Consider the following 23,703-nt stretch of genomic DNA (forward strand, 5'->3'; position numbering starts at 1 on the left):
TGTAATAGCCAAAACCAAACCAAAACAAACAAACAAAAAAACAAACAAACAAAAACCCAGAAACAATCTAAAATCCATCAGAAAGGACAGATTAGTAAAATGTGTTATTTTCATATGAAAGAATGATATTTAACATTAAAAATATGAACATGATTTATATAAAACAATCTGATAGTTCTCTCAAAAACAGAGGGGGTACTGTACATTTCTTTTAAGAAAGCACTCTCATGGAAATCTCTATAGCAAAATTTGCTATGAAGAACCAATAAACATGAAGATATGTTCTGCCCCACTACAAAAGAAAAACAATGAAAAACAAGATTTTATTTTTCCCTTTGCCCATGAAGTTAGAAATGATGATGAGTAATCCTACTTATCACTGGTAAGGCAGAGAGAGTTGGCACATTCATACACCAACAATAGCAACATAAATGCATAAACTTTCCCGGAGTATAAGCTAACCTGGACAGTTATTAGGCAATATGTATCAAAATGTAAAGAAAAGTAAATACATTTCAACAAAGTAATACATTCTAAGAAAGATATGTACAAAAGTTACAAAGAGTGGATGTAAAATATAGTATAAACAAAATGAAAGGGAATAGACAAAGAAGGTAAGAAAAATCAAAATTTGGAAATAAGGAAAAAATATTATTATTCAACCTTTCAATATCCTGATGAAACAATTCATAACAAGCCCACCTAAGGGTTGTGGGGTTCTCTAGGAAAGTGTATCTTTGTCTGACTTGCCATCTTCTATTAGTTAGGGCCTAAATTCTGCAAAAGCAGATAAGATACAGAAGATTCATGAATTGCAAATGGTATCTGCCCGGTACAAATGCAAAGGTTCTATGTCAGGGAGAAAAGATATCCCCAAAGATTACACCTTTATTGCCCTGTGAGACATTAACAAGCCTGTGTCTAATTTAGCAATCTAATTTCAGCATTCATTCTTTCACTTCAAGCTCCTGAATTTTCCACTGAAGCAGCTTTAGTATCCCGCTGGGTCCCTCACTAATGAGTTAAATAAATCACTAACATGTCCATACTTCCTCACTAAATGTACATTTTTCACTTTTAAGTAATTATACTTTGTCCTCAAAAATGTAATAGAAATACCATATGATCCAGCAATTCCACTCCTAGGTATAAATCCAAAAGAACTGAAACCAGAGACTCCAACAAATACTTCCACACCATGCTCATTGCAGCATTATTCACAAGAGCCAAAAGGTGGAAGCAACCCAAGCATCCATCAAGAGGTAAATGGATAAATGAAATGGGGTATACAGGCATACCTTGGAGAAACTGTGGGTTCAGTTCCAGATCACTGCAATAAAGTGAATATTGCAATGAAGCAAATCAAATGAATTGTCTGATTTTCTAGTGCATATAAAAGTTATATTTACATTGTACTATATATAATCTATTAATGTGTGATAGCACTATGTCTAAAAAATGTACCTGACTTAATTAAAAAATACTTTATTATTTAAAAAAATACTAACACTCACCTAATCTTTCAATGAGTCATAGTATTTTTTTACTGGTGGAGGGTCTGGCCTCAATGCTGATGGCTGCTGACTGACCAGGCTGGTGGCTGCTGAAGATCAAAGTGTTTGGCAATTTCTTACAAGAAGACAACAGTGAAGTTTGCCACACCCATTGATTCTTCCTTTCATGAACAATTTCTCTGTAGCATGTGATGCTGTTTGAGAGCATTTTATCCACAGTAAAACTTCTTTCAAAACTGGAGTCTGTCCTCTCAAACCCTGCTGCTGCTTTATCAACCAAGTTTACGTCATGTTCTGAATCCTTTGTTGTCATTTCAACCATCTATACAATGTCTTCATGGTGTGGATTGCATCTCAAGAAAACACTTTCTTTGCTCATTGAAAAGAAACAATTCCTCATCCATTCGCGTTTGATCATGAACTTGCAGCAGTTCAGTCACATCCTCAGGCTCTACAACTAATTCTAGTTCTCTCACTATTTCCACTGTATCTTCAGCAACCTCCTCCACTGTAGTCTTGAACCCCTCAAAATCATCCATGAGGTTTGGAATCAGCTTCCAAACTCCTGTTCATGTTGGTATTTTGACTACTTCCCACAAATTACAAATGTTCTTAATAGTATCTAAAATGCTGTATCCCTTCCAAAAGCTTTCAATTTACATTGCCCAGATCCATCAGAGGAATAACTATCTATGACAACGATAGCCTTGCAGAATGCTTTTCTTAAATAATAAGACTTGAAGTTCAAAATTACTTCTTAATCTCTGGGCTGCAGAATGGATGCTGTATTAGCAGGTATGGAGACAACATTAATATTGTTGCCCATCTCCATCAAAATGGTTGGATGACCAAAAGTATTGTGAAGAAGCTATACTTTTAAAGGAATCATTTTTTAGAGCACTAGGTCTCGGCAGTGGGCCTAAAATATTCAGTAAACCATGATGTAAACAGAGGGCTGTGATGCCAGCTTTGCTGTGCCACTGACAAAGCACAGAATAGATTTAGCATACTTCTTAAGGGCCTGGGGTTTTCAGAATGGTAAATGAACACTGGCTTCCATTTCAAGTTGTCAGCTGCACTAGTCCCCAACAAGAGAGTCAGTCTGTCTTTTGAAGCTTTGAAACCAGGCACTGGCTTCTCCTCTCGTGCTATGAAAGTCCTTGATGGCTTCTTCTTCCAATAGAAGGCTGTTTTGTGTACAGTGAAAATCCGTTGTTCAGTGTAGCCAAATTCATGAATGCCCTCAGGTGGATCTTTTGGAGAACTTGCTGCAGCTTCTCTAACAGCACGTGCTGCTTCACTTTGCACATCGATGTTATGGAGACGGCTTCTTTCCTTAAGCTTCATGAACCAACCTTTGTTAGCTTGAATCTTTTCTTCTGTAGCTTCCTCACCTCTCTTAGCCTTCATAAAACTGAAAAGACTTAGAGCCTTGCTTTGGATTAGGCTCTGGCTTACGGGAATGTTGTAGCTGGTTTGACCTTCTATCCAGACCACTAAACAAGGCTGCTTTGCTTTCTTATCATTCATGTGTTCACTGGCATAGCATTTTTTAATTTTCTTCCAGAACTTTTCCTTTGCATCCACAATGCGGCTGTTTGGTGCAAGAGACCTAGCCTTTGGCCTATCTTGGCTTTTGACACGCCTTCCTTACTAAGCTTGATCATTTCTGCCTTTGATTTAAAGTGAGGTATATGATTCTTCCTTTCACTTGAACACTTAGATTCCATTGTCTTGTTATTAACTGGCCTAATTTTGGTATTATGTATCTCAGGGGAGGGAGACCCATAGACAGGGAAAGAAACAGGAAATGGCTGGTTGGCAGAATAGTCAGAACACACACAACATTTATCAATTAAGTTTGCCATCTTATATGACCTTGGTTCCTGATGCCCTAAAACAATCATAAGACTAACATCAAAGATCACAGATCACAGATCATCATAACAAATATAATATTAATAATAGAGTTTGAAATATTGTGTGAATTACCAAATGTGACAAGGAGACAGCAAGTAAGCAAATGCTATTGGAAAAATGACACAAATAAACTTGCTCATTGCAGGATGCCAAAAATCTCCAATCTGTAAAAAAAAAAAAAAAACAGTATCTACAAAGCACAATAAAATAAGGTATGCCTGTATATGCATACACCCTAAGGAATATTATTTGGCTATAAAAAAAGAATGAAATTCTGATACCTGTTATGATATAAATGAATCTTGAAAACATAACCAAAGGGGGAAAAAAAAAAAAAGAAGAAGATGATTAATTAAGAGTTTGTCCATAAGTATTAGTTAGAGTAGGAATCCAAAGCAAAAAAATAGATAAATAAATAACCCTGGGAAGGACATGCATTCAAAGGGCAGGCTAGAAGACTGAGGAAAAAAGAAAACCCTGAAAATGTGATTTCACCAAACCAAATAGTCCAAAGTTTTGAGAAGGTCAACAGCAGCAGGTGTCATACAGTGTCAAGCAGAGTCATACTGAATACTCTCAGCAAATGAGAAAGCCACTGAAAATTTTAGCAAAAGCATTTTTGGTAGAGTGGCATATTAAAAGCAAGATTATGGAGGATTAAGAAGTGAACAAAGGACAAAATTCCTATCTATAATATGGGGATAGTAATAACTTACCCACAAAGATAGGGTTTTTATAGAGATTAAATGAGATAGTATACAAAGTATATGAACTGGACTTGGCCATATTAAAAGCTAGACAAGTATACTGCCTTATTAGGATATACCTTTTATGCTGCTGTTATCCTTCTATAATGTTGGTAACACAGTTTAATAAGTTTTTTGTTTTCTTTTTTTTTTGCTTCAAAACAATTCTGCATCTAGTGTAACTCATTTAGTTTGTTCTGTACTGTGTTGATCAACCAATTATTTTTTCATTTGTTTATCTTAAAGATTGTATTATTTATTTGAGAGAAGATGGAGAAAGAAAGAAAGCATGAGTAGGAAGGGCAGAGGGAGAATCAGGCTCCCTGCTCAACAGGAAGTCCAATGCAGGGCTTGATGCCAGGACCCCGAGATCATGACCTGAGCTGAAGGTAGATGCTTAACCAACTGAGGCACCCAGTGCTCCCAACCAACAATTATTCTTAACAGTAATCTACTTCAAAGTCACAAATCTTGACACAGTGCAAAAATCTGCTTCTGAGCATCTCCTGAATTATTTCTTCATGCTTTCAACTGCTCCACTGTAAGCTTAACACACCACATATCTTCAAATCTCCACTGTAATCCTTTTCTTAATTTTTTAGTAGAACTCCAGAGTTGTATTATAATGAGCATCACCAAAAATCTGGAAATTGCTTATTTCATTGTATCAGTCTTGGCCATTATATCCTATTATTTCCTTATAAAAGTACTTCAAAGATGCTTTTCTATTAGCTGTGTAGTCACATATCATTATGATTCAATCCAAGTTGTAGCAAGTTTATATATCTTTTAAGAGTGTTTTAAAATTTTACAGTTTAAATTAATAGTTTGAGTTTAACATTCATTAAAAGATAAAAGCTCATTAGTTGCTTTGGTTAATGTTTTATGAGCATTTCTAAATAATTACTAGTTATTGGCATTTCAAATGTTCTATATTAAGATAAGTATCTTTGAAACCTATTTATTTTCATTTTCAATTAGTCAATCACAGTAATTATAGCTTTATAGTTTATTTTGCAATGAACAAATTCCCATCAGAAACAGACTTCTTTTATCAGTGGGAAATTACTTAATTGTTTTTAAAGAACTTGGTGACAAATACTACTCATTGTTCATTCCAAAGAGTACACTATTAGTCATTATCTGGAAAATGGATGTTCTCCAAAATTTTCAGTCCCAATTAAGACCCAAATTCAACTATTTCTTCAATGCAATAAAACATTTCACAACAAGACATTAAAACTGATATTTAATATTTAAATATTAAATATTATTTTATTGATATTTTAATATTTAAAAAATGTTTATACTTTCTATTGTTGTTAGGATAGCTATTCTGGTTAGTTATAATTTTTACCTGCCTCTCACACAGGGAATCCATAACTCATCTGTAGTCTTTACCTTATAATAAAAATGTTAGCATTCAAGGCAATGAAGGAGATCAGCTCTCATAGCATCTGGCAGCATTATAATTAAAGTTCTGTCAAAGAGCTGTTATAAGCCTGGTTTGAAAAGATTTAAATTTAGTCATTAGTGAGGTTAGGTATTTCATGTAAGAATTATGAGTTAGCAAAATGCCACTAAAATTTTCTAGGTTATATTTTAGTAATTATTCCCAACATGTCATTTTATTTAAAAAATAGTTAAATATTATTTAGTAACACCTTATGAATATTTAAAAATTCCAGACCTATTCCAATATTCCATGTGTATTAGGAGTGCCTGCTAGGTGGTACTGTGGTGCCTCCCTGAACTATGAACTCCATAAGAGTGGCAGTATGTTGGGCTGAATAAAAAGTACGCAACACGATTCTATTTAATACATATTACTGTCACATTTTGACAGGTTAGGATATTTGTCTAGTATTATTAATACCATTAATTTAATTTCTCCTATATCAGTTGATAACAATGACTAATTACTGGAAGAAGAAAGTAAAACTTGAGCATTTCTCATCCTTCCTTATTGCCTAATATGATGTTTAATCACCAATACTTCTAAATAATACAGCTAGGAGAAAAAAGGGTAGAGAAAAGTATCCACAACAAATCATGTTATTCTTCATTTTAAGGCAGATACTAAAAAAGTAACTTTGACAAAAAAAGAGAATGAAATACATTTTTAACAACTAAAAATATATTCTCTTTCAAATTATGTCCTTATTACAATTAACAAGTGAGAGTATTTAGTAATCACTGAATTAAAACCATTGATTATTTTCCCATATACATATATGAAAAAGTTATATACATAATCAGATATCTCTAGTAGCATATAGGATGAAGTTATATGCAATTAGATAATCTTCCAATAGAATTTGGGAGGAAAAAAATGCATCAACAAAGTGTTCATCAGCACATGTATGAGTTTCCCATTGCTGCTGTAACAAAATTATCAAAATTTAGTGATTTAAAACATCATAAATTATTAAAGTTCTGGAATTTGAAACATCACAATTAGTTTCATGGGACTAAAGTCACAGTATCTGTAAGGCTTACTCCTTCTTGAGGAGCTGAAGAGAGACTCCACTTTTTTGCATTTTTAGTGTCTAGAGGCTGCCTACATTCCTTGACTGATACATCACTTCCTTGCGTCACTCCACGTTCACACTATCTTGATCACATCTACCACTATTGACTCTGATCTTCCTGCCTCCTGCTTAGAAGGACCCTGTGATGATAGTGGGCCCACTTGGATAACTAGAATAATCTCCCCAACTCAAGATCCTTACTTTAATTATAAACACACAGTCTCTTTTATCATGTAAAATACCTTATTCACAGGTTCTGAGATTAAGACATGGACGGTTTGAGGGAACATTATTTAGACTACCACAGGGGACAGACCTGAATATTGATCATATGAGAAAAAATAAATATAAAAACCTTTTAAAACTTTGTCTATCTAAGATGGAAAATAGAGAAAAATGGGGAAAATATGTCTAATATTATTCTACAGTGAAATAATCCTGGAAAGTTAATAATAAAAGCAACAAGATAAAAAGAATAGTAAGCTAAGACAAGTTTTAAGGAAAGAAACGTAAGTTTATATAAAGGGAAATATATAAAATTGTTTCTAAAACAACAAAGATAAATAATTGCCAAGAACCATAATTCAGCTCTTTAACAGTTCCAAAATGTGACTTCTTTTTTTTTTTTTTTTTTCCTGACAGGCACACTGGGTTGCTCAAAAAGAGTTGAAGTCTACTGAGACACATAATAAGTCATGCAGCAGAAAGGCTTTGAAAGTCTGATGGGACCATGAATTGCAGTGTAATCATAATTCAGTATAATCATGAAGCATCCTCAACCAAAGAAAGAACATGGATTATACAAACAGGCTCCTATTTCCATGAAATAGCTCTTAGGTGTTCCTGATGAAGTCTATGCATTGACTAGTAGTAAAACATACTACCTAATTTTTCCTCACAAGTACAATAGTTCACATTTTCATTTATGAAAATCCCAGTGATTTAAGCCAAAGATAAAAACCAAATTGAAAAATCAACATATATTACAATCATTAACCACAGAGCAGATGCCCCTGACCTCTAAAAAACCATTCTTCTCAGTGTTCTGAATACTCATTTCAGTTGCCACAGGCAGTAGCATGCAAACTGATAAAATTAGAACTTGAAATAGGATGACTATACTTATTAGATAATTTTGGTGATGTTACTCTTAATGTCAGTAAATACCATGTATAGTATTTATAATGATACCTTACAAAAATATAAGTTAGTGGAATGTAAATAAACACAGATATGAGAAAAAGGAATTATAATGCTTATAAAATGATATAATAAAACAAGCTGAAGGGGCCTATAACCATGGAAGTATAGAAGATCTTAAGGAATACTAATAAGGCTATAATTTCTCCTTCACTACACAATTATTGCTTCTGAATAAGTGTGAGATTACTTTTAATTTAGTCGCCAATAGTTAGCATCTGAATTAAGAAAAAGAAAAATTAGCACAAAGAAATGGTTTCCAAATGGAATTGGTTCAAATTTCCTAACAACAATGTGAATGCCTATAAACCTGATTGCTTCTTTGATAATCAGTGTTATCTTTTGGAAAAATGGAATGGTCGTCCTCCCCTTTCAGAAGCTGCCCTACATCTGTCCACCACCTGACTTGCAGCTACTGAAGTCACAGTCACCCCCAAGTTCTGTGTTCTGCATTCTGGAATAAGCAACTTCCAGTTGAGATAGAAAGGTCTGAATGGGAGAGAAAAGTTTGGGGCAGTATCAAAGCTTCCCAGATTTTATGAGTTCCTTTATTTTTAGCAGAACTTTGTAAGGGAAATTTCTAGTGGGCTATTAATAAACAAAATCCCAACTGTATAATGGTGCTACTAACAAACTTATAAATGGTTCATTTTCTTTAGCATTTTCTTTCGATTGAAATTCTATTGTGAAATACGAAATGAATTTGAGAATGCATAACAACCCAAGAATCACCATCACTGAAAGCTACTGCTTCTTTATTTTTGTAATTTACACAACAGATTCAAGCACAAGCCAGTCTAATATTGCAACTTACACACTGGTCACCATATTGTTTCCCTGAACATATATCCTTTATTTACACAAATCTAATACCCTCTGTTTTCCCAACCTCTTGTTTTGGGGGACTTTTTTGTTTGGTTTGTTTTTAAGAAATATGCTCTTGGGCTATTAGCAAAATAAATAAATAAGAAAGAGAGAGAGAGAGAAAAATAAAGCTATCAGATTTAAGTAACAAGTGATAGAGATGAAAGACCTGGATTGAAAAGAAGGCACAAAGTGAGTCAGAGCAGCCCGAAAAGAAGAATTAGAAGAAATGGAAATCAGGGTTAAAAAGCAGGGACAAAGACTCTAATGAGAATAGGCTGAATCTGGTCCCAGAAATAAGTTCCCTGGGTTAGCTACTATATTGAATCCCTGGAGGAGGACAATATGAGAATATGTTATAAATATGTAATATTTTATTATAATCCTCAAATAATCTGTAGGAAAGTTCCTCTCCTTTTTCTAGCATACCTTTCCCCCAGTGTTTTCAGCCGGATACCATCAAGTAACTACAGACGGGGCCTGGAGAAGTTGAAGTGTCTAACATTTGGAAGGCATTCAATGATGACTGAAGTAGAGATACATTAATGATATCTACTGAGCTGGACACATGTGTGGCTTTTATGCAAATGAGAAAAAATATCCTTGCATTAACTGTCCCAAAATGCAAGACAGAGCAGGAGTGTTTCCAACAGACCAGAACATCTTCCAGAGATGATTTCGTATTAGTTTAGTGATGCCAAGAAATAAAAGAGGGCACAGAGAAGAGTATCCAGACAAAATGGATTCCTTTAAAGTTTCACCTTGAAAAAAGGACATCTCTTATTCTTACAAAGTGAAGTGCTTAGCTAGACTAACCACATTTTCGGTAAACAAGTGCTACACTTGTCTCCTGAGTGCTATACGGCACTCACTCTATCTTATTCTGTAGCTGTCTTCTGGTGATCTATACTCTATTTCTGTCATTTAGGTAAACTAAAAAGTCACCGGAAATAAATGAATTTGATTCCAAAATCTACTTTTGAATAATTCTCTAAAAATATTTACACACTAAGAAAATAACCAATTATTCAGGGGCTAAATACATGCTTCTACAAAAAAATAAATAACATTCTTATTTCAATTAGATACAAAAATGGGTGTCATAAATTAAATGCAATAAATAGTTGCTTTGATAACACATTATGCTGCCATGAGGAATAAAGGAATAAATATTTTAAATCATTCTTTCTCTAGCCTGGGAGAGTCCCTGAAAAATTGTACTGTGCCCTATCCATTACTGGCCTTTCGATCCACAGTGTATATTACTAATAAAATATAAGGATCTCAAAAAAATACAAAAAACTTGGGCCTTCTTTCTCCCACTTGAAGTATCGTTTCAGCACATCGTTTTTCAAAAAGGCAGAAAACCTAATATTCTAAAACATCAAAGAGCAAGTGGACTTTATTGAATGCATTTTAAGAAGCAGGAGTAATTATATCACACATCATTCAGAAAATCTGCTAATGTAATCTACTAATTAGTAACCTACTAACAAAACTACTACTTTATAGAAGCCTTTGTCCCTGTAGTCCAACTCGTCATGGATAGCAGCCACGCCTTCAAACCCTTCTTGTCCATTCCTTTCAAAACAGGAGCCTGCCCGTCACCTCTTTCTTGCTCCTCTTTTGCCCTTCCTTGATCTTTCCTCTTATTATATAATTTTTTCACGGAGCTCTGTTGCCTTATCTTATAAAAATTAATTTTCCTCTTTGCTTTTTACAATTCTCTGATCCAAGCACCACAATATTAGCACTACAGAGGAAACAAAGATTCTCCTCAGGAAACTAGGAGAAAAATAAACGATTACAAAACTTAAAATAAATTTAAGAAAAGAAAGAAAAATAAACTGTGAACACTTAAGTATTTTTTAATGTTCATACATACATGTATACTAGGAAATAAACATTGCTCCAGAATATTCATAAATGCTTTTCCCAGGTGGTATCCAATTAGTAGCTCAGAGTGAGTAAATTAATTCTTTCAAGTCTGTAAGTTTTAATTAGCATTAAGGCCACATTTGAATTGCAAAATTATATAGGCACTGAAATCACTGATGTAACACACCTTGGAATTTGGATATTTCATACTAGAAGAAAGCATGCATTTTCCCATAGAGTTACTCCTTATTTTCAGTTTTACTATATCTTTCACTATCTTCTAGTTAAAATTTTTATAATTAAAAGTATTAAATTGCCTGTAATCTTACCATTGTTGTCTCTTGAATAGATCCAAAACTGTTGATAAAAATGTTGACTACTACATCAACAGGAATGCCTACAAATAAAAATTAAGAACATACTCAGTAACTGTAAGAATTTGGTTAGATTATCATATTTTTATGGTTTATGTACTTGATTTTATATTTTTTCCAATCCACTTGAGATACAAAACTTTAAAACTATGGTCTTAGTATTCCATGTTCAAAATTGCTATTACTTTTTTTCTAAGTAAGGCATAATAATAAAAATTAAAAAATAAGTTGTATTAACTCATGTTATTATTCAGAAATATTTATTTCTTAAATTGTTAAGACTGAGTAAATATGTTAACTTTTAAAGAAGTTTTTAATTGAGCTAATGCACTTACCTTAAGAAACCGTAAAACATTCTTTAAAAAAACATTTTTTAATGTTTTAGTTTTTTGCATTTTTATAATCATTTCAAGTCTTACTTTCATTAGTAAAGCAGTGTTCAATACCTATTACCTATAATGACTGTATTTTGATTTTTAATTCATAAATATACAAAGTTAATCAGACATATAACAGAATCATTATAAAGATTTTTGCCTGACCTGTTGGAAAATAATTTGAAAGTTCATGGAGTGAGAATTAAGGTATAATGTTGCAAATTTCTTGCTTGCTTGCTTTTTTTTTTTTTTTTTTTCTTTTTTCTTTTTATTCATTGTGGGCTGCTGGTTGGGTTAACAAAGGGAAAAATGTGAATTTAGCCTTTTAGCCACATAACCACTGACTGATGGAAAACAGGTGGTGAATCAATATATGGTAGACATGTGACAACCCAGACCAAGGCTGTTGTTGAAAGTAACTGAATAGGTTCTGGTAATGAACAAAAAACCCTGTTTTTACAACATAGTTGTATAACTTCAGTTGACTAGAAACAGCTGCAGACTTTTTTTTTTTTTCTGTAAAGGAAGAAGAAAAAAATATCAAGCCTTATAATGTTAATCTGATCTACATTAATACCTGTCCTTAGCCAGCAATAAGGATTATAGTTTTCCAGAGGATATTTTTTTTCAGATAGCTTTTCCCAGCTCGTCAAGAGGACAAAAAAAGAAAATAAGAAAAGAAAGAAAGAAAGTTTGCACAACTATACAATCTTCTCGTGACTTTTATTGCAAGTATGGTTTCAGTTCTTGAAAGGTGTGATAAATAGTAATATTCTGTTGGAGTAGAAACAATCTGTTGTAGAAAACACAGTTGCTTTTATTCACAAAGTTAGCATGTTTTTAAAAACCATATGGCCATCTTTTTTTTTTTTTTTCAGCAAAAGAGTAGAGGGATATTTTTATCAATGTGAAATGCTAGCAAAAATTTTAAAAGAATCTAAAAACGTATCAGAACTATTGTCTATCCCTAACAAGTGTAGGCTATTCTACAAATTATAACTTTGGTGTCTGTGAATGAAAGGAAGATCTGTGTCCAGAGCTTGAAATTTAAATCACGAAGCTTTGGAATACTAAGTGCTTAGCAAATCCATGATGGAGGTTAGTCTAATCCACAATATACTTATTTTGTTCTTTTAACTGGGAACCATATGAAACAACAGAACTAGTATTCTGCTTGTCTTTGAATATTTTTGTCACTAAATTGCTCAAAACCTACGCAACATCACAGGACAGTAACATGCCAATTTGAAACCTTATTGTTTTGAATATCACAACTGAATGATTAAACACATAAAATTAACTTTTAAACTGCACAGATTGAAGGTTTTGGAGGGGGTAAGAAACAAACCTTTAAAATTTGGTCTTATCCTGGGATCATAACTGACCAATAGCCTATTCAAGATATTGCTAGTGGAGTTGGCAGGTACTCGGGCAAGGTCCTCTGCTGACTGCTGGCTATAGGAGAAGAAAACAAAACAAAACTCTGGTAAGCATTTAGACATAGCCGGCAATAGAAATGTGTAATTCTCCATGGAGAAGAGATGCTTTTTGAGACATATTCACCACTACAGCATGGCTTTTCCAAATAGAAGTAAATAAAAATAGTAGGCATTGTCAAATGCCCAAAAGATAGTTGTCATGAGAAATAAAAGATGAAGAAAGTATTTTAGCACTTAATTTTCTAAATTCATGCAACACTGCCCCAAGTACTCAATGTTGTTTTCTTTTAAAAAAAATTAAGTAGATATATTACTAGTTCAGAAGCAATCTGCAATCAAAATCTAGAGATGCACAAAGGGAGTACAGACAATGAGATAAAAGAAAAGAGCAAAAAATAATTTAATAATGTATATTAACCTTCTGCCTAAACAAAGGAGTATGTACATACCCTAAGAGGATATGGCCAGAGAGAGTCTAACAATTCAGAAAACTATCACGCTGACATTTATAAAATGGTATTCCCCAAGAAATCACCGATGAACGTCCTCACTGAGTTCAATATGTTGGGGAGAATGGTGGGGGATGTGGGGAAGTGGTAAAAGAAGTTTCTCTATTACCAGATCAATTAAACAAGGAAAATACTGAGCTACAAGTTACAGCTATCTGTTTTCTATGTATGTTTGCTTGTTAGCTATCAAAATGAGAAAAACCGGGGCGCCTGGGTGGCTCAGTGGGTTAAAGCCTCTGCCTTCGGCTCAGGTCATGATCCTGGGATCGAGCCCCGCATCGGGCTGTCTGCTCAGTGGGGAGCCCGCTTCCCCCTCCCCCTGCCTCTCTGCCTACTTGTGATCTCTGTCTGTCAAATAAATAAATAAAATCCTAAAAAGAAAGAAAATGAGAAAAACCTGGCACATTTTTCTCTTTTAATTAACCTTGAACAATGAATTTTGACCAAATTGGTATCATTTGAAAGCACTATAAAACACAAACAGGGGCACCTGGGTGGCTCAGTGGGTTAAAGCCTCTGCCTTCGGCTCAGGTCATGATTCCAGGATCCTGGGATCAAGCCCCACATCAGGCTCTCTGCTCAGCAGGGAGCCTGCCTCGTCCTCTCTCTCTGCCTGCCTCTCTGCCGACTTGTGATCTCCGTCTGCCAAATAAATAAATAAAATCTTAAAAAAAACCCACACAAACAAAAAATCCACTTTTTTGGAATCCAATGAAAAATGCTTTGGTGTTGCTATAAACATTGGGGTACAGATATCATGGAGGACAAGGGGTGTTAGAGAGAAGAAGGGAGTTGGGGTAAATTGGAAGGGGAGGTGAATCATGAGAGACTATGGACTCTGAAAAACAATCTGAGGGGTTTGAAGTGGCGGGGGGGTGGGAAGTTGGGGTACCAGGTGGTGGGTATTATAGAGGGCACAGATTGCATGGAGCACTGGGTGTGGTGAAAAAATAATGAATACTGTTTTTCTGAAAATAAATAAATTAATTAAAAAATGCTTTGTTGTTTACTGTTTGTTGGTTTGTTTAACATAAAGTAAAACAATACATATTTTTACACATAAAGTCTTATATTATCATTGTCTCAATACAAAAAAGGAAAAAAATCCATGACAATCACAAGGAAGTTTAAAATTATACTTGGAGTATCTGCCCCTATCTAGTGTATTCTGTATTGATAGGGTGAAAGTTTCGATTTCGAAAAATGATATTAATTTATACAAAGCAAACTTAGGAGGAAGGGGCATGGTTTTGTTTTGAAATCCAGCCTCTCATGTATCAGGCACTTCTGTTCTGAGTTAATTACATACAGTCGGCTGATAAGATGTAACCCCTAGAGGTGGGATGGGATGGAAAATAAGTTTATAAAACTCAAAAAACACTACAAACTGATACAGACAATCTCTTCAAGTAGATACCAGAGTCCAAAATATTAAAGAAAAACATGCTAATCAGTTAGTTAAACCACCTAAAGGTTCAGGAGATGATGTAGATTTTTTAAATTGCTTCCCGTGGCCTTATCAGTGCCAATACTGTGGCTGCAGGGACTTGGGGGTTAGTAATGAGATTTCCCATTTCATTGCAGGTGAAATTGTAACCTCCCTAGAACCAAGTGTCATCCCTTATCAAAAGATTGAAAACTCTGAAGAGAGTGAAGATATGTAGGAAAGTTGGATATTTGGATGCAAATTAGTGTTCAAACCCATCTACAAGGTTTCCATTCAGGGGAGGAAAACAGAACTGACTGATTACAAAATATACTTGTATTGGCTCAATTAAGGACTTCATTATTGTGTCTCTTGACGTAAAATCCTTTACAAGTACATCCCTTTTAACCAATGAAATGACCAGACAACATTAAAAAAAATTAACACTAATTTTAATAATGAGAACTTTCCAGCCTGATTTTTTTCTTCCAGCTGTGGAAGATGTCTCTTTGGCATACGGATTATTTGAGCTAAAGTCCTTGAAAAAGAGCAAATGCAGGGGAGGCTTACTCTGAACTCCTATCTGCCTACAGACAGATTCCCCCAAAAGAATTTACCGTCATAAATCCCCTCCGTTGGAGTTTCATCAACTAAATAAGATGGACTCTTATCACAGGACAGGACACAGAAACAAACTTTGTCATATTAGATCATACCTCCCAACTGTTCTTCTAAAGGCTCATTCATCTTTCCTAAAAATCTGATATTTTCCCCTAAAAGGAACATATCCTCCTCCCCTTTCTCTATGAAGGCATAATATAAGCTCTCAAATCTCACCACTCTGTGGGTATTCACTATTTTTTTTTAGCTCTGATGCCCCCATGAATGTGATATTAAAGATTAATAATTTGTATACCTTTTCTCCTGTTAATATGCCTGTGGTCATTTATTTCATAGACCTAGCTATTGAGGATAGAAGGAAAAAAATCTTTCCTCCCTTACCACTATAAGTTGTATCAATCAAACTTACTTTCTGGTCCTTGGAACTCACTGCCAAATTTTGTCCTTCCTCCCTTCCTGGAATATTGTAACTTCCACTTCTCATTGTACTACTCTAACCCCAACCTGTCCTTTAAGACTGCTCTCCTAAAATCTTGTTTCAATCATCCCATCTTACTCTAACAAACACAAACATAAACAGACTGTTTGGCAATTATATTATAGCTTTTTTTTCATATCTGTGTATTTATTACCAACTAGACTGAATCCAGACAGTATGATTCTTGAGGGAATCATGGCTTCTATATTTTTGTAATTCCATATACTTTCTGTATAATATGAAATACATACTCTCTCAAGCACTTTCCATCTGCCAGCTCTTTTTTTTTTTTTTTTAAAGATTTATCTATTTCAGAGAGAGAGAGCGAGCAGGGGTGGGGATTTGCACAGGGAGAGGGAGAGAGCATCTCAAGCAGGCTCCATCCTCAGCACTAAGCCCAAGAGCAGGGCTCTAACTCACCACCCTGAAATCTAGACCTGAGTCAAAAATCAAAAGTCAAATGCTCAGCCACCCAGGCATCTCCTATTTGCCAGACCTCTAAGCTAACTGCAGCCTCAGGAAGCCTGCGTGCACTAAAGCAAGGGCATTTCCACACATCACATGCAGGTAAAGAGCATTTCCTCCTGAGGTGTCTTTTCAGAATCAGGGTTACTTTTGTTCTTTTGTTTTCTTCAGAAGTTTTCCAGCATTGGCCATTGCTGAACCAATCACTGTCAAGGAGAAAAAAACGACCATGATTGGCTCAGAGCAATAGTCCAGAATGAAACACTAAGAAATCAACTATCATGTCTATTACATTCTTTGATTTGATAATCACAAACATTCCCTTGAGAAACAGGAGAGATAATTAACCACCCAGAGAGCTGTTCTTCAGTGAAGGAGAAAAACCCTGACCAGTAAAAGAGTACACACTAGGTTGAGTTAATGGAGCAACAGAGGATGTAACCACAGGAACTAAGACAGCAAGGCTAAGAAGGTATCCTAAGGTGGGAGAGTTATGAAATCTGGTAATCCTGATTCCTACTTGTCATTTCACAATAAACCTGCCAAAATGGGAGTGAAATAGTATTCATCTTATCACCATCCACCCATATATTTCTTTAGGATATATTATATAAATGTGTATGTATAGATGTGTGTGTGTGTGTGTGTGTGTGAGAGAGAGAGAGAGAGAGAGAGAGATAAATTCTTAGTTTCTATTAGCCTTACTTATCATTAGTCCTGGAAAATCTGAATCTGCTCTTTCTATAACTTATCAGAGTCACTCTTCCATCCAGACATCCCCAAATGTTTTTCTTTCTTTCCACAGCTAAAAACAAACAAAAACAAAAAACAAAACAACAAAAATTCTTGTTTATTAACAACAATAAAAAAATCAACGTCAGCTAAGAAAAATCTCTTCAAATTAATAAAAAAGGAATATATCAAATACATTATAGCTCCTTTCTTTTATTCTTATTTGTATAAATATATATTCTCATGTCTGTTGTAGTTAATCTTATATGAATATTCAGTTGATAGGTCACCTTTCCTTATACTAGAAATTCAAAGATATTTTAAAATTTAAGTGAATCCCATGTAGTTCATATTCACATGCATGAATTCAGGGGTTTTTCCTACCTGAAAACAACAGAAATCTTTTGTTTAGCTCACTCAATACTAAAACAACATTAAAGTCATCTCTACATGTTAAGATACATTTTAAGAGTCTAGAAGCTACAGCACTTTCTGCCAAAGAGCTGAAATAATCTGCAATTTTTCTCTGCACTTTAGTATATAAACCCTGTAATACGGGAAAGTGACTACTACTATTTACACAAAACAAGCAAGAATAAGAAGAGTTAAATGCATTTAAATAGGTCACACACTACATGTTTCATTGTTAGTCATTATATTCTGCAACTCAGTCCAATATTTTATCCATTTTGACTATGCCATTTTGTTTTATTTCAAGAAATCTATCAATAATTCTGTTATTATGACAAAACAGTATTTATTCCACAGAAATATGATATTAATTTAAGAAAATAACTTACTTTACTCAAGCAAAGTGATCAAATGACTAGAGAAAATAATGTTTTATATCAAAAGCCTTTTTACAACCAGTCTTCTTTTGTTCACTTGCCTAAACTTGAACCAATGTCATTACTAATATGTGAAGTTATGCAAGGAATGTATCAGGCTGTATAGTTGGATGATGTAATGTTTTCCAGAACTAAAGGACAAATCCAGAAATTTCTTTCCAAAGGGGAAACTCAGTTTTCCATCAACTGTAGAACACTCTTATTTTTACATGACCCTTTACTGACCATACTGCATAATTCAATATCAAAACTGGTGTGTATGAGCATATTAACTGAATATCTTCCCTCCAGTTAAGAGTCTGAGTCCAAAGGGATGCTTATGTTTTTACAGAGTTATAACTGTAACAACAATGGTCAAAGTTCTTTTTGGACCTGAAAGCAGTCTGGCATATGCTGGAGGAGGAATCTGGGTGTGGGAGCTATAAAGCTTCCAGCTGGACATGAACTGAGGCAAGCACAAAGCAGTTAGGAAAGAGCAAGGTATGTAAAATGTGTAGGGTGTGTTATTTCTCCTCTTTACACTGGAGCAGTGATTCTTTACCTCTTTTTAGGTTATGGACAACACTAAAAATCTGGCAAAATCTATGTTCTTCCCTGAAAAATTCACACAAAATTTACAATGCTGAGGGATCCTGGACCTGAACACTTAAGGTTGTAGAAACTTTCTTTTGTGGAAACAAATGCTGGTATCCTCATCTAAAATGAGAGGAAAAGAAAAACATTAAAAAAAAAAAGAAATAAAGAAAAGATCAGATCTCATAGCAACTGAAAGTAAACTCAAAAAAAAGAAAGAAAGAAAAGATAATCAGAGTGTGTCAAAGGGACACAGAATCCAATGAAAAGATTTCCCAAATGCTCAAATCTAAATGATGTGAGCAATTAAATAAAGTCATATCGGGTTATATTCCAAAGTATAAAGTAAAAATCCATGAGTCCATATGGATACAAATAAATGATTCAATAAATAAATGAAGGAGGATAGTCAATCTTCCCAAGCAGAATTCCAAATAACTGGAATTTCAAGTATACTCTCTATTCTCAACTGGTGGGGCATAACTCCTGAGCATGTGCTTGCAGAGTAACTTTCTTTCAAAGAATATAAAATGGGAAGGGGAAAAAAGTGACTTTACAGCAAAGCAACCTGACACATACTACCTTAGCCAGATGATCAAGGTTAACCTCAATAGTGTTGAGTCATGTTGATTTTACATACCATTAATAAAATGTGATGAGAACGGCATTGTATCCTGTGACCTTCCTCTTAAAACTACATACCTCCAGTCTAATCCTGAGAAAAACATAGACCAATCCCAGTAGAGTGACATTTTACAAAATACCAGACTAGTACTCCTCAAAACCATCATGGTCATGTATAAAAAGGAAGGTCTGAGAAACTTTCACAGCCAACAGAAGCCTAAGGAAACATGAATACTAGATGTAATGTACTGAATGGCATTCTGGACCGGAAAAAGGACATTGGGTAAAAACTAAGGAAACTTGAGTAAAGAATGGATTTTATTTAATAACAGTGTAACAACAGTGGTTCTTTAATTATAAAAAAAAATGTATCATACAAATGCAAAAGGCTAATAATAGGAAAAACTAGGAGCAGAGTATTTGTGAACTCTGTATTTAGCAAATTTTCTGTAAATCTAAAGTTGTTCTAAAATAAAATTTATTTGAGGGGGAAAAAAGAGCAGAGTGCCAAAGACCTTAATGGATACCTCACCAAAGAAGATATACAGATGGCAAATAAGTCTATGGAAAGAGGCTCCACATCATATGGTATCAGGGAAATGCAAATTAAAAGAACAATGAGACACCATTATACCTATTACAATGGTCAGAATCTATAACACTGATACCACCAAAAGCAAACAAAGATATGGAACAATGGAAACTCTGATACATTTCTGATGGGAATGCAAAATGGTGCAGCCACTTTGAAAGACAGGGTGACAATTTCTTACAAAACTAAACATAACTGTTACAAGACGATTTAGCGATCTCACTCCTTGGTATTTACCCAAAGGATATAAAAACCTAAGATCTACATGAACAAATCTGCACACAAATATTTATAGCAGTTTTATTCATAATTGCTAAATCTGGAAGCAACCAAGATGTTTTTTAGTACATGAATGGATAAGTAAATTGTGGTACATCCAGACAATGGAATATTATTTAGCACTAAAAACAAATGATCTGTTAAGCCATGAACAGACATAGAGCATCCAGAAATACGTATTATGTAAAGGCTACTATGTGATGATTCCAACTATATGACATTGTGGAAAAAGGCAAAACTATGGAGAGAGTAAAAAGGGTTGCCAGGGACTGGGGTGAGTGGGGGATCGATAGGCAGAGCATAGAGGATTTTTAGAGCAGTGAAAATACTCTCCTAGATAACCAGACAGATAGACATACAAAGACAGAGAAACACCTTATATATTCAGGTAATAAATTGAGTCGGTAGTTATGTATGAATCCAGGGAACTGCAAGGTTATTATAGAGGAGTTCTGTTTGTTTTGTATTTTCCTAATTACAGTAAAACTTATTATTACCTCTCTTGACAGCTTCTATATTTATTTTCTGTTGTTTCTGGATTAAACTATGAACAGAAGGTTTATGAGTACAGTGAGTGATACCTTTTACATGATTGATTTAGTTTAATTAGTTTATATTTACTTGAAAAGAATGTGTTTATGGGTATGTGTGCCTGTGTGTGGCAACGTCTACTGTGTCATCACAGGCCAAGAATCATAATTAAGAACAGAGTTTCACAGCAATCCTTCTGTTTATCTCTCAACTGGGCTCAGGAACTGTTGGGTCCTGTGGAAATACTTCCAGATCTTGTCTACCTTTAGTTATGCAGTTACATCATCCGTGGCTCAAAGAAAAACATTTTTCACAGAGTAGAAACATCTATCTGCAGAGATGCTGGATTCTGGAGACCAGCAACTTCCCAGTCTCATCAGAGGCTGTGGTCTCTTTTAACCTCCGATCACATGTGAGATTCCTCATCATATGAATACTGCAAGGGTCGCCTACTGACAGGGTATGTTTCTCAGTGTAAAACATTATACATTCTCGCTACTTCTTATTGGTTTACTAAGTTGATATAAACCTCATAACCAAAGGACACACACATAAACCTCAAAACATTCACTCAGCAATTACATTCCATGCTCTGCAGAAAGAGTACTACCTGCTCATCAAGCAAAGGCAAATCCAGAGTAATACCTCTAACTCTGCTTCTAACTGCTGCTACAACTGTAATTACCTTTTCTCAATTTTCTATTTCCCTGCAGAGATAAATATAAAATGTTTCCTTTCTGGCCCAACAGAAATGGTGATAGGATAAATCCCACACTCACTCACACACAGTGGGTACAACTGAAGAAACACTTGTCTAAGAGTAAGGGGACTAGCATTCTAGACCCCGACAGACTCTAAGGTTACTACATAATATGGGGCAAATCCCTCTCTGAGCCTCAGTAAAGTCACCTTTAAAGATTTTTATTTATTTATTTGACAGACAGAGATCACAAGTAGGCAGAGAGGCAGGCAGAGAGAGAGGAAGGGAAGCAGGCTCCCTGCTGAGCAGAGAGCCCGATGCGGGGCTCAATCCCAGGATCCCAGGATCATGACCCGAGCCAAAGGCAGAGGCTTAACCCACTGAGCCACCCAGGCGCCCAGTAAAGTCACCTTTAAAATCAAAGGTCTAAATAAGATGATCAGTAAGATCCCATTTGGCTGCTAATCTGGTTCTACTTGTAGCAGATGCCGTGGTGCTGGATCCTCCCCATCACCCCTTCGGATCCGAGGCTTCTGCAAGGAATGCTGGCTGCTTAAGGCTCTGAGCTGGGTCCCTTTTGGAATAGCCTTCAGCTGAAGGAAGGTGTCCTGCTCTGGAGGCAACTCAAACCCAAAGGCTTCAACATGGGGACACAAAAGCGTTCAAGTCTCTTCTTACTGATTGAGATAACTTTGAAGGACCATCCCAGCTTCAGCACTCCCTGTAGCATCGAACCCATGCCACAGGTGCAACTGCACCTTTCCTGTGTTTGAACCTACTTCCTCATTCCCATTATTTGTTCCAAAAGCAAGCTTTTTCTGCGTGGAAATCTTTATCTCAAAGACCATCTTAGAGACAACTCAACCCACAACATCAACTAAATAATACAATTCCTTAACAAACAACAAAAATGTTACTATCACTCAATTATCTATACACCAAATATTTTCCTGAATTAGTAATTCCTTGAATTCATTTAACAAAGTTTTTGAGCATTTTCTATATGTCATGCAAGATATCATGTATTTACGAATCAAACACGAGTGTTGGTTATTCTGATGAAAAAGTAGTATTTAAAGATTGTGGGTTCAGATGGATTTGTCTAGTGATTCTCAGCTTTGCTATGCACTAAATTCACCTGAGAAGCTCTGCAAACAACTAAGGCCTAGTCCCACCCCAGCTTTAATTAGTTTGGGATGAAGTCCAAGCATCAGGATTTTAGAAAGCTCCTCAGATGATTCTAACAGTCTAATGAATCACTTGTTAGAAAAGAGAGTTTACAGTGAAAGAATATGGAATTAAAAACTGAGAAGTCCAACGTTTAATGAGCAGATGGAGGATGATAAGCCAACAATTAAGACAAAGAATAAACTGCAAGAGAAGATGAAATCCAGAAGCATGTGGTGGCAAAAGAGTTAAGGAGAAAGAATATTTTATGAAAGGGTTGGTTAATGGGACCAAATGCCACTGAGAGGTTAAGGTGAAGAATGAAATCTCACCCATGGGATTTAGCAAAAGGAGAGCTGTTTTTCAGGTGAGAGAGACAGAAGCCAGACTGGAGTGGGCATAGTACTGAGGGGCAGGGAAGGAAATCGACACTCCTTCCGTTTGTGGGCATACCAACTCAACAGCACCACACAGATGAATTCTCTTGTCAGAAATCCAAAAGCTAGTTGACAGGCTTCTACACCCAAGCAGGTGCAATGAAATTAGTAGGAAAAATGGAAACACCCTCTTACCCTAATCCCCACCCTAGCACAGCACAGCACAGCACAGCACGGTGTAATCCCATCCAAATGTGTCCTCAGCTTGCAGTTACTCCCTGAAGAGGGAAAGCCTCAGACTTCATATCTAATACACCAGCTTTGCCAGGTGCTACCCTAGGGACCAGCTCCTATCTCATCTGGGGCACTGAGGGGACCCAGCACAAATGCTAGTCCCTGGGGATGACAGAGAACAGAACAGCTGTGCCAACAAGCAGCACTCACCACAGCTCCACCCCCACCACCTTGCTGCACTGTGACTGGGCTAGAAACACAGCTCTTCCCTGTGTCTGCACCACCGGAGTCAGGGCACCACAGTAGCCACAATACAGAAACAACTAAATGTCCACTGACAGAGGAATAGATAAAAAGTCCTGCATATACATACAATCAACTACTATCCAGTCTTCATTTTTTTAAGATTTTATTTATTTGTCAGATAGAGAGATAGAGAGTACAAGCAGGGAAAGCCGCAGGCAGAGGGAGAATGCAGAGCAAGGAGCCCAATGCAGGGACTCCTCGGATAATAACCTGACCAAATGCAGACACTTAACCCACTGAGCCACCCAGGCATTCCCCTACCCAGCCGTTAAAGAGAAGGACATCCTGCAACACGGAACAGGAATGAATCTTAAGGTTATTATGCGAAGTGAAATAAGCCATAGAAGCATAAACACCGCATGAAGGATTCCACTCATATAAAGTATCTAGAGTAGTCA

General features: G+C 35.5%; 1 protein-coding gene and 1 pseudogene across 1 annotated transcript in view; both read right to left on the minus strand.

The window, feature by feature from the left end:
* GLRB (glycine receptor beta) overlaps positions 1-23,703 on the minus strand; it is a 100,761-nt gene that overhangs the window by 49,438 nt on the left and 27,620 nt on the right. Inside the window, exons 3-4 of the mRNA XM_032332694.1 lie at positions 12,753-12,859; positions 10,983-11,050 (exon numbers count right to left, since the gene is read on the minus strand). Of these exons, the coding sequence (XP_032188585.1) occupies positions 10,983-11,050; positions 12,753-12,859 (175 nt within the window). The remainder of the gene's footprint in view (positions 1-10,982; positions 11,051-12,752; positions 12,860-23,703) is intronic.
* Positions 1,442-3,705, minus strand: LOC116584401 (annotated as a pseudogene).

Source organism: Mustela erminea, chromosome 2, assembly GCF_009829155.1.
Source record: "Mustela erminea isolate mMusErm1 chromosome 2, mMusErm1.Pri, whole genome shotgun sequence".
Classification (NCBI taxonomy): domain Eukaryota; kingdom Metazoa; phylum Chordata; class Mammalia; order Carnivora; family Mustelidae; genus Mustela; species Mustela erminea.